Raw genomic sequence first — 12,566 nt, 5'->3', positions numbered from 1 at the left:
TGCGGGGTCAATGCCCCTGCTGTATGGTACATGGGTAATTTTGTAATTACATATTGTATGCTAGGGTTATATATATGTCTTGTTTGTAATCCTAGGTATCTTGTACTTTTTTCTGAATTGAAAGCCGCCACTCTGCTCTCGAGGACGTAGGTAAATTGTATGTCCTAGGTAAGATCAACCTAAGTCACTTCGGGGGCATGCTTTCGAAGAAGACTTAATGAAAACAAAGTCACTATAAAAATTTCGGGTTATTGTACCTGTTTTGGGGTCCACTTCTTCTTATAAGAGCAAACTCTTATAGTTAATTGTATCTTAAGTAACTGTTAATTACTTTAGAAAACTCTCGATTATGGTTGTAACTCATCCTCAGAAAGTTTGAATGTTGTTGTTTTTAAGGAAGGAGTTTCAAAGTCCTATCCTAAGGGTAGCAGATGCTTGAAGGATCAGAAGAGTCCTACCAAGATCTTAAACTATTCTATGATTTTGTGTTGTTGTCAATGGTTTAATTGAGGTTCATCATTCGCACCGTATTTTTGGTGGTTCTAATGGTCGTCCCTGCAAAACAGAGTAAAATACCCTAATAACACGCAAAGTAAATCTAGGGTGATGTTCGTCTTGTCTTCATCTGCCCTGCAAAGCGTAATTAGCATAAAATATGTTATTGTTTGATGATTTAGTTGTTTGTTTTTTCTTATTTGAGACAACTTGGTTAAGATACCCATGACTTTCCATCATCCCGGGATTGTCAGGTTCACTAATCTACTTAGTCTGAGAGACGGTCAAACCTACTTTTACCGAAATATTCTTGTCAGCAACCATGGCTTTCGTCGTCCATGGGACTTCGTAGATCCGGGTAATAGGGTTAAAGTTGCGTTCCGTGATCTTTTTTCATTAGATTTTCATTTAAGTTTCAATGTCTTTTTGGGATTTTAGGGGCTGAAAATTTTAGATTCTTAAGACTTATTAATCGATTAGATTTTTTTGTCATTTTTGTGTTTTATTTTTGATGTTTAGAATGACCCGGTTAAGATCTCATTTTCCGTCGTCCTGGGGTCATTGGGGTTTGCAGTTTAATTAACCATAAGTGACTGGAAGATATTTTGTTACCAGTCATGGGTTGTCTCCTTTAAAATACTTTCTCAAACCAAGTTGCATTTTTTGGTTGAAGTTAAGTTTTAGCGGCTTTTAGGATGGATTTTATGTCATGTCTTATTTGTTTGTTTATTCTTTGGCCCAGATTGTCTCTGACCGAGGCTAAGTGTGTTTTTGTTCTCGAATGAGAAGTCAAACACTCCTTAACCCCGAGGCACCTATGTTTGAGTTGAATTCAGATTAGCCTGAGTTAGCTCAGACTGATCTGGAGTGAATTCTCAGCCGATCCGAGTTAGCTGGGGTTCACCTTGGATTGACTGTTGCTGGAGCCGAGCTGCTCGTGAAGGAGAATGCGTGAGAGAGAAGAAGAGGACGTGGATATTAACACAATGCCACTTAGATCTCAGCAGTTCAATTGGATCGGACCATTGCATTAAGTCCTCAAGTGGTGGGAGATAGCGGCCCCGCATTCTCCTCGTGATTGTAGTTACGGGAAAGGGGCAAATAGAGCAACGTTCGACAATACAGGAGGTGGGTGGCTACCAAGCCTATAATAGCCATGCCATCTTTTATTATTTTTTATATGTATCTTTCTGCCCACATGAAGAGATCTTTTGGAAATCATGTATCTCCTTTTAGATAATTAAGGAAAAATAGTTGTGTTTGGAGTATTATGTCTTTGTTGTATATCTTTATTTTAACTTGATGTGCTATATTTTGTGATGTTAGAACTCTTAGCCAAAAGAGTGAGGCAAATTTCTAAAGATTTTATTTCGACATCATATAGTTTGGGAGGTAATTTTTTTCATGTTAGTTGGGCCTTAAGTAATCGATGATTTGGCATGATTGCCACCTCGTCGACATCGCAACGTTGGGTTCAAAGTCGTGTCATTATGCCAGAATTAGGCCCATAGTGGTCCTAATTGGATGGATATCATTACAAGCACTGACATAACACTAGACACATAAGAGGAACCCAGTGCCATGGCTCCAGATTGCTCAGGTCCCGAATGTAACTTTTGATTGGACATCTACATGATGGGCATTAGTGTGGCATTGACTCTGCCAACAACGCCCCCAACGTCTTTAGTTGAGCTAAGACACCCAACAAACACATGACCCTATATTAAGGCGCACACCCAATCTTGTCAGCTGACGTGGCATCGACCATATTAACAGTGCCCTAGCGCCGTGTCCAGAGTTGCGATGTTGTACCTATTTTTTACCCTATAAAAGGGGTAGCCTTTACAAACACATGACCCTATATTAAGGCGCACACCCAATCTTGTCAGCTGACGTGGCATCAACCATATTAACAGTGCCCTAGCGCCGTGTCTAGAGTTGCGATGTTGTATCTATTTTTTACCCTATAAAAGGGGTAGCCTTAGGATGCCCCAAGGGTTGGTTGGCTAGAAAGAATGAATGTAAGAAGATGCCCTAATGATTTCACTACTATTCCTTACCACTCATCTAAAACTAAATAACCACATAAAAATGAAATTTAAATTAAGATTAAATGTAAAATTTTAGTGCAAATCATGATATGCATTCATATTGCATTTATTTCTTTCTTTTCATGTGTATCCTTTGGTGACTCATGAGGATGAGGTTACTTCTTAGGGATTAAATTGGTACAATGCACATTTTTATCCTTCACTTAAATTTTAAAGTATCATTGCATGTATTTCATATTAGAATTGCATAGAAATTAAAGATGAATAATAAATATAAAAAATATTGCATTAGTCGGATGAATTGCATTCCAATCGTAGTTTAATAGCTTGACTTATCTAGTCTAGGTATAACTCATATTACTTGGCTAAATTAAATGGTAGTCTCACACACACACACACATTTCTAAAGGTTAAACTTCATGGTTTTAAAGAATATATGTGAGTTTATTCGACCATCCATTCATGGTAGAATTATAAGTTCCATGTAGAAATAAATATATAAGTCTTTTATATAAAGCTTGTTCCGGGCTTAAGTTACTCTCTCAGTATAGGTTCTTATCTAAGATTTGATCTTATCTTATACATGAATAAAATATTTTTTCCCTACTTATTATGAATATGATGGGATTATTTCAATTTAAGATGCATCTTTCTGACAAAGGGCAAGTATTGATAATTAAATACATCCTGTGAGAGAAAGATATCCTACTAAGAATTTTATTTAAAATAGTCCTCCAACTCTTTATATATTTCAAAATTTATATTCAAGGATGTTATTTTTGGAAAGTCAATTGAGGCAAATCAAAACAAAATAGTTTTTTTTTTTTTTGGATATGCATGAATATTGAGAAGCTTAGTAGCACTTAATTATCTTATACTTAAGGCTTGTATATTTTTTAAATTGAGAGTTATTTATTTTTTTGATCATTTTATTAGAAATTTTAAACTTGATTAGAAAAATGATTGAATATTATGATTCTAATAATGATTGAATGTGTGCTTGAACATGTTTGAATCATGCTCAATCATGATTTGAGCAATATTCAAATATAGTTTTCACACATGTTTTAATGGGGATTGAAATATACTATTTAATACTCTACCTTGGTCTACATAAGAGCTCCATTGAAATGGAGAAAATATTACATCAGTAGTCATGATGCAAAAATGCAATGCATTATGGCTCCAATCATTGTCTGTCACGTGTACAGTCCGAGCCCCTTCACACATGTTTTAATGGGGATTGAAATATACTATTTAATACTCTACCTTGGTCTACATAAGAGCTCCATTGAAATGGAGAAAATATTACATCAGTAGTCTGTCACGTGTACAATATATTACATCAGTTTTCATAATGTATTATGACTCTAATCACTGTCTGTCACGTGTACAGTCTGAGCCCTTTTAGTAAAAAAAAATTAAATAATTTAATACACGGTAGACCCAGACTTTACACGTGGTAGACAGTGATTGGAGTTCTAATGCATTTTATACAATATTTTTTTCCTTTAAATGACCAAACTCATGATACATGATAAAATAAAAAATAAAAAAATAATACCTCTCACATAAGGGAATATCATACGAAAGTATGATTACATCAATAGTGTAAAGAACTCAAACTAAGGACAAAATGCAGTTCATCCTATGTACTTTAATGTACATATAAAGTCCTTTTGATAAACTCCAATGTACATATCAAAAGACCCTGCTATATGTAAATAAAGTTATTTTAAAAAGTCTTTTGATAAACTGCAATGTACGTAAGATGGTATGAAAAAGACGAAGTTTAGATGTTAGATCTATAAATACTTGGGAATTAATTGTTATGCAAATCTTTCTTATTTTTAATACTTGGACAAAATATTACATCAGAACTTCTAATGCAGTTTGCGTTCGGCGTTCAATGGTGAGGCGTGTCAAGTGAGCCTCACTGTAATATACTGGTATTAACCGGTGTTAAAAATGACAGAGCACACATGAAAAGTGGTGTCCCATCATTGAACTCCGAATACATTAGGAGTAGGGGTGTAAATGAGCCGAACACGAGCGAGCCCAGACTCAGCTTGCGTTCGGCTCGTTTATATTTCGAGCTCAAAAAGTGTGTTCGGTGTGTTCGTGTTCGACTCGTTTGCTTAGCGAGCCGAACACGAGCCGTTCACGAACAAAGAGTCGTTTTGACAACCCTACCCAGGTAGCCATAAGATGTTAAGGATTAGAGCAAGATTTAAACATTATTGTTAATATTAGACCATCATTTGAATTTACTTTAATAATTTTTATTCTATTTTCTTAATTAATATTTTTAATTAATTATTATATATATATATATTAGAAGCATTTCGAGCTAAAACGAGCCGAACACGAACGAACCAATCTTTGTTTATGTTTTTCATGTTCGGCTCGTTAACTTAGTGAACAAGCTGAACACGTGTTTCTTAATGAGCCGAACACGAGCTGTTCGTGAACAACGAGCCATTTTGACAACCCTAATTAGTAGCCATGTAATTTTTTTTCTATAGATAAGTGGCATGTATGTAATATTCTACACGTGTTTCTTAATGAGCCGAACACGAGCTGTTCCTGAACAACGACCCATTTTGACAGCCCTAATCAGTAGTCATGTAATTTTTTTTCTACATAAGGAGTAGATAAGTGGCATGTATGTAATATTCCGAAATTCTTCTGAGGGCGTGGCGAAGGGTTACACGGGAGTCGGAGCACAGAGCACACTCAGAGCTGGCGAGACTGGGAGTCAGAGGGAGATATCAGGAAGAAACCGGCGCCGTCGGCAGAGATGATATCTCTGGTTTTGGCGTGGCTTTCAGTGAGTTTGATCTGAGAATGAGGTAATGCTTATGATGCCCTAGCATAGTCTTCCAATCTTCCATTTTCTTCTCTGTCCCCTAACCACGCCTGGAGGATGCCGGTGCCTGTGCCTTTGCCTGTGCGCAAACCTCGATTATGCAAACCTATATAAGATTATTGTGTAGTAACAAAGATTAAACCGTTTGGTTTTTTGCAAATTAATTTAAGCTGGAAATCCTCGAATTTTTCTAATGAAGAATCCTACCTAAACCATAAGGATTAAGGCTGCATACATTGGCTGCTTCCCAGATCTCGTATTGGTGGGAGCTTCGTGGATTAGGTTATGCGGTCCCTGAACATTTTCTTCTTCTTCCAAAGTTTTGGGTCTAAGGTGAAGTTGTAAATTTAGCTGTTAGTTTTTTAGTTTATATATGGAATAATGGCTCTTATTTATTTTTAATGTTAGCTTATGTTATATAGAAGTAGTTATAAATTGTAGAACGGAAAATCTTTCTTAATTTTAGAGTACCAGCTAATCCTCTAGTTCAATTTAGTTACATATTTAAATGCATTCTTGATTTCCCATCCCACTTGTGGATTTTCGCTTGCATTTCATGGTTAATAGAACATTTTTATTTCTAATAATTATAACTAGGTTATGAAACATGAGAATTTAAGCTGGATCTTAGTAGTTTTATTGTATTGCAAACTTTGTTTGATATAGGTATATGAATCTAAGTTTTATGGTGCTTTGTTTTGAGCTCATCATCGAGAGCATTGATGTTGTAGCATCAGATGGTTTTTGTCTTTTGAGTAGACTTAAAAATTTTGTTTCTTTACATTTGTGCTATTGCTAGTCTATATGTTATCTAGGTTTAAATTTATTTATACTTAGTTGCAATAATATTTACTTCAGCATTTTTATCAATCCATTTTAATTATTGTAACACCTTATGAATATGAAAACTTGCCAATATTATTTATCTATTTTAACATAACCTATTTGCATAGCTTATGAATATAATTGGAGTACCTTAGTTTAGGTTTAAAGCATTCTTTTTTAATTAGATCCTCATATCAATATGGAGTGAATGAGTACTTCTCGTACTAATTATAAGATATTTTAACAACTCAGTAAAGTTTAAATGTGATGCTATTTTATCAATGCATTCATTATAAATTCTTAGGGTTCATCAATCTAAGATTGTAAAGGTTATTTACTGATTGACTAAATGCATAAGATTCAATGATTTGTCAAGAGGAAGATAAAAACGATGTCTTATAAGCAAATCTAAGTGATGAATAAGGATTCGAGCTCTAAATATATTGACTCATAAGGCTTACAATAGCAACTCGAGAAAGACTTAAAATGCAATTTAAATTCTAATGCTTGAATTTTTTAAAAGTTGTGTCAACAAGCAAAATATAAGGGGCTTTTGGGATCACATTTTATTTTTGTTGTAATTTTTTTTGTTTATGTTTTAATATTTTAAAAAAATATTTTTGTTATCCTAAATATTGGTCAATTTATCTTTTATTTTAATTAAATATTACATAAGTTGATTTGTATTACGGTTTGTAAATGGGCAGTAACACTTTTGTGGCTTAAAGTATTGGTGGATTAGATGGAGATGTTGTCAACTTCGGTATGGGGTAGGTTGGAGGTGGATGTTGGATGGGTTGACAGCAGGTGTATGCTATCCTGGTGGCAGGCACTTGGTAACCCAATGGCAAGTGTAGGATAGGCAGTTGATGGGCACCTTGCTGTTCAACAGTTGATGCAAGGCTTTTTTGCATGGTGGTTGACATGGGGTGGCTAAAAGTTCATGTTTTGAAAATATGAAAAATACATAAAAGTTGTTTTGAGTGCATTTATAACAAAATGATTTATTAAAAAAATAAAACTTGATACAAAGCACTATTTATATATATTTTGTCCACGTTCTTAAAAACAAAAGAAAAAAAAAAAAAGCCAAAATGACATCAAGTATATAACTTCACAAAATTAGGCTGAGAAATTGTATTTAACTGCCAAGCAAATTAACATTTTAAAGTTGAAAACAAATTGCATTTAACAACCGTTTTAATATTTAATATTGTTATAATTAATAGTTTGCAATTATTTTCTAGGTAATTTTCTGCACAAATACTCATTGTGAGAATAAACACAGCAACTTTTCTTACCATTTCATCTCTCTCATGTCAATTTTACCATTTTTTTTAGGCTTTCTGTGAGTACAATATTATGGTATTGCTTGGTGAAGGTACTGGAATTGGGTTGTCTTCAATTGTTAGTTGTCATTACCGCTGCAGACTGAGCCTGTTGGGCTTTCTTGATATGTTTATGTAATTCCACTTCGATTAGCACTGTCTTTTAGTAAGCATGAATCTTTTTAATTTTCTATAAGGCTATCATATTCTTGTTGTTCCGTTGTGCTGACTAATGCTCAAAAGCTGTTGCTGTGTTGAAGACACTTCTCGCTGCTCATGGCTGCTTTGCACTTTTCCATTAATTTGTTGCTGTCCTGCCTATGTCTGTTTCCAGTTTTTTTTTAACCAACCCTTTTGCTTTTTTTATTTTTGGGCCTTATGCATTTATAGATGAGAATGTAGAAAATCGAAAAACTATCTATCATTTATAGGCCTTCTTTCTGGATTCGTTGATTTTGGCTATTTTATTAGCTTGAAGGCTTAGCTTAGGTTGTACTTCTTGTTTCAAAGCAATTAAATCATTTTAGACTCAGCAAATTTTACCAAAAAATAATTAAGCAAAATGGTTAGGAACCACCTTTTTTATGAAAACTACTTTAGTGGTAAACAATCCTTAGTGCTTTGCTACGTGATAATTAGACTACATGATATTTAGTGATGTGTATTATTTAGTTATCGGTTAAAATTCATTAATTATATGATTGGACTACTACAGCATGAATTGTTTCTGGCATTTGACTATCTAGTACTTGATATTGATTTTTTCTGATCTTGATTAAAATTTATTTTTACGTGCAATCAGGTTCTTGTTTTTTCTATGATGTTTTCAAAGAGCATCATCCAGCCTGCTGTCAATCAGTACTAGGTAGCATCTCATTTGGTTATAAGGTCATTTTGCCCTTCTATCAGTGGAAACCTGATGTCTGCAATACCCCAAACCTATTTGCACAATGCAGCACCAAACTTTGAATTACTCAAGACTTTAATTCAGGTTTGTTTGATCATATGTTTGAGTTTTGCAGTAGTGCATTGAGTACAGATAGCATATTGCTGGACAGTGTTACTTATTAAAATGTTTCCTTGTTGGAAAATTGAAATGCTGTAGTTTGGTTTCATACTACTTTTAGTCCACTGGCCTTCTAAAGGTTTTAACTAATAGTTCATGCTTTATTTTGTCTCAGAAAGAGCAGGATAATTTGCAGAAAGTGACACAGGAGGTCAAGCATCATGAAGACAATCTGAAATTTCTCAGATCCCATGTCAACTCTATTCATGAGTCCATTTATCATTTGCAAGGTTAATTCAATTTTAGCTTCTTTATTTTTCTTTACAGTAATGTTTTACCTGATTTTTCTTTTAAGTATTATTGAAGAAAAGTGAAGAAACTATATTCTCTTATTCATTCATTTTAAAATTACCACCTTTCCCTTTATTATATGGGGGATAAGGAGGGCAAACATAATTACAACTATTACAACTTACCAAATGCAAAACAAAAAAAAGGAAGGAAAGACATACAACATAATAAGAAAGGAATAAAAATGAATAAAGCTGAAATAGGAAACTTCCTCGATTAGCTTCTTCAATTTAAGTCTGTGGGGTCCATATGGCCGACAGTCGGGCCATCTAACAGGGACATAATTCTACACTCCTCAAGCGGGGTCATAGATGTCGTGAAGGCCCAACTTGGTATTCAAATTAGTAAAGTAGTTTGGAGGTAGGGATTTGGGCTCTGTTTGGGGCAGCTGTAGCTTCTCAGCTTTTCAACTGCAGCTGCGCTGTCCCAGGAAGCAGCTGCGAGGAAGCAGTTGCAGGGAAGCTGGTTGTCTGTGAGCAGCTGCAGGGAAGCTGGTTGTCTGTTTGGTGCAGCTATGTCAAAGCAGCTGTCAGATAACTGTTTGTGAAAAAAAGACCATATTGCCCATATTTGGTAAAACTCTTGAAAAAAGGAGTATAACAATCATAATTTTGGAACTTCAGTAAGACCCCAAAGTGTTAACAACTTCTGTTTAGGAATAAAAACACATATGCAACACAATCTTACATATTTACATATCTAACACATAAACTTTAAAGTTTTGTGAATATTTGCATATTACTTCAGAGGTCTAACGAAAGAATTGGGTCGCATAATAAAATGCAATAGTAAACAACAGACAAATATTACATTAAAAATATGGTATTATTTTGGATATTTCAAAAAAAGATAAAAGTAAAGATTACATTAATTAAAACAAAGAATAGCAGATTGAGCACAATTTTAATATATTTACATATCTTCAAATGAAGAGACAGAAGAAATGATAGGCACTTCCAACGATGGAAACACATAAACCTTGTCATTCATTTTGCAGAGCTCACACCCTTGTCTCATAACATGGTTGTCTACGGATTGCCTGAGGAGTAAGAAGCTCCTGACAAGTCCATCCTCGATCCCTTGGCCATTTAAAAAAATAATAAATTGATATTCTAAGTATTCCTCTCTTTTTCCCCAAATAATTATTCACAGCAAGCAGAATTAATGGCAACAGAGATGCTTAAAATTTCATTTATAATAAAGAGAAGCTCTTGAAGTAAAGAAGATACGAGAGGTAAAAGCTTTAGCAGCCCAGAGGGAAACACAGTAATAGCAGCATCAACAATACCTTCTTCTACAAACTCAACACTTATTTTCATAGAAAGTTGGTGCATTTTCTATTAATCAAGCCTCGTAGGCCACAGGTTTCAGAAAATCCAAAGCAAGTTGGACGTTAGGGCATAGAAGCTCACGGTAATGCATTTAGAAGAAACATTGAAAACTTCATGGTAATGCATTTAGAATAAACATTGAAACTTCCTCCAATTCCTATGTTTTTACATATATAACACCTAAACTTCACTTTATACCTTTATACCACCCATATGGTTGGTATGTAAATCTTCACTTTACACCTAAACTTCACTTTCACAGAGCGCAAATTAAAGAAAAAATCAATGTATTCAATTCATGAATATAAGCATAGCTCACAACACAATATACCAGCTTGTCCATCAGCATAAAATAAGGACAACTGCATACATAACACTTTCACCATAGGAAATATCATAAGAAATATGGTATTTAAAAGCACTTGTAATGAATCCATTACCCACAATGTGAAAGACTCCCTGATCTGGAAGGAGATGCTGACGATGGCTAAGGAGACTGAAAATTTGATGACTTGGGAGTTGGGACATGATAATGTCAATTTTTGGTATGAAGACTGGACTGGGCAAGGGGCTTTGGCTGATCGGTATGATGGCCTATGGACATTACTCTCAAAGTGGCTGACTGTTGGAATGTGAATGGCTGGGATGGTTACAAGCTGCAACATTTGGTTGGGGAACAGGATGCTGCTTTCATTGCCAAGATTTCTATTATCCAGCAGGGTTTGGATAAGCCTAGAATCAAAGGACCTTTTGGGAAGTCTACTTCATAAATCTTGTTGATTCCCTTATTAAGGGAATCATAGGAAATATGATCATGACCTACATACCACTTAATTCTTATGTATCCACATATCTAACACCTAAACTTTAATTTTTACAAAGTATATGCCACCATACTACTTAATTTTAGGAAGATTTACATACATACCATCTTGCCCATCAGCATAAAGTAAGGACATCTGCATCACACAAATAAAAAAGAGCTCAAAACAGCTACTCAGACAACTGCACTTTTCCCATACCACTGAAACATCTGCAGCAATTTTATAAAAGAGAGGAAGCATAAATAAAAATTTAGTAAACCAACAAGAACAATCAATCTAAAAGAAAATGAAAATGCATACAAGTTGTAAACTCAAAAACACAATTGATGTTAATCAAAAGAAATGCAAAGGATGCTCTTACGGAAATAACACTTCAATCTCCGTTTCCACATGCCATATTACTAACTAGAGAAAAGCAAAATCAAAAGAATTTGATACATCATATAATTTTACTTTCATTTTTATCTCATTCAGAGCCACAGCCTTTGATATCTTGTGGAAATCGGGGTATTGGGAGAATAATGGAAACCTAAAGATACAACCACAAACTTCAATTTAAGGGTTACTGGTAGAATAATGGAGATTCACTTTTGGGTAAATAATGCAGGCCGCTTACTGGGAGAATAATGGAGGCCGCTTCCAAGCATGAAGGCGTGATCGGCGAGGTTCTTGGCAGCCATACCGAGCTCAAGTAGATCTGAATTAATGAGATCGCTGCTGATTTGATCCGTCTTCATCGCTAGATACCCTAATTTTCCCATTCTTACTCGCAAGGGAGAGCAGACTTGAAGAAGAAGAAAGATGTTGATTTACCGACTCTTCGGATGTTGGCACGCGTTTCCGATCGGCAGAGGAAGCTCCCCAGGAGGGATCAAATGGAAGAAGGGTAGGGGATGTGGAGTAAAAAGGCGGAGCGATACCACGGGCCGCAGGGTCTCACCCGCGGCCGACTTTTCCCTTAAATTCGCGTCCGCTGCCAGTGGAACTCCGCGCCAAACGATCCTATTCTGCGGCCTCCCGCCGCACCGCGCAGAAAACATCGCGCCAAACGGACCCTTAGTGAAAACATTTGCGACTTGAAGTGATTTGGAATGTAGATTAAGTGAATAATGACACCATTGACCTTTTCAGAAATAAAATATCTATTAATCTCATTGTGTTTGGTCCTGTCATCATACACAATGTTTTTTGTAATATTAATAGTGACTTGGCTATCACGAAACTTTTTTGGGATTGACCGTGGAGCATCTCAACTCATCTAGTAACTTTTGGATCCACATTCCTTCACAAATTCTCAAAACAAGTGCTCGGTACTCAGATTCTGCACTACTTCTAGATATTACTGCTTGCTTGTTGCTCCTCTGTCGGCACTAAAAGAATGTTAAAAGAAAGTTTGGGGGGTCGCCCGTAAGAAGCTGTCGGTCGCCGGAATCGAAATCCCGTCGCCCGCTTCGGAAGGACGTTTAATTTAGATATATATATAAGT

At 35.4% G+C, this 12,566-nt stretch overlaps 1 protein-coding gene and 1 long non-coding RNA gene across 3 annotated transcripts; one reads left to right on the top strand and one right to left on the bottom strand.

Annotated features, from left to right (window-relative positions):
- The first annotated feature begins 5,235 nt into the window (after positions 1 to 5,235).
- LOC110030522 lies at positions 5,236 to 8,860 on the top strand. Its single transcript, XR_002294663.1, has 3 exons — positions 5,236 to 5,398; positions 8,371 to 8,559; positions 8,750 to 8,860. It is a non-coding gene; the product is annotated as an uncharacterized LOC110030522 (long non-coding RNA).
- An 831-nt stretch (positions 8,861 to 9,691) lies between these two features.
- Positions 9,692 to 11,952, bottom strand: LOC110030520. Of its 2 annotated transcripts, none has more exons than XR_002294662.1 (3): positions 11,697 to 11,952; positions 11,534 to 11,609; positions 9,692 to 11,289 (listed from the first exon to the last, which is right to left on the bottom strand). XR_002294662.1 is itself a non-coding variant. In XM_020733263.1 (3 exons), the coding sequence occupies exons 1-3, from the start codon at positions 11,839 to 11,841 to the stop codon at positions 9,838 to 9,840; spliced, it is 417 nt and encodes a 138-aa protein (XP_020588922.1). In that variant the 5' UTR covers positions 11,842 to 11,952; the 3' UTR covers positions 9,731 to 9,837. The 2 variants fall into 2 exon arrangements, 1 of the variants encoding a protein (XP_020588922.1); XM_020733263.1 differs by lacking the exon at positions 11,534 to 11,609 and having other exon boundaries at positions 9,731 to 10,004; positions 11,185 to 11,289.
- Between the last annotated feature and the right edge of the window lie 614 nt (positions 11,953 to 12,566).

The sequence above is a fragment of the Phalaenopsis equestris genome, unplaced genomic scaffold, assembly GCF_001263595.1.
Source record: "Phalaenopsis equestris unplaced genomic scaffold, ASM126359v1 Scaffold000732, whole genome shotgun sequence".
Classification (NCBI taxonomy): Eukaryota; Viridiplantae; Streptophyta; class Magnoliopsida; order Asparagales; family Orchidaceae; genus Phalaenopsis; species Phalaenopsis equestris.
Note: the sequence above shows the minus strand (reverse complement) of the source record. Positions and strands in the feature narration are given on the sequence as shown.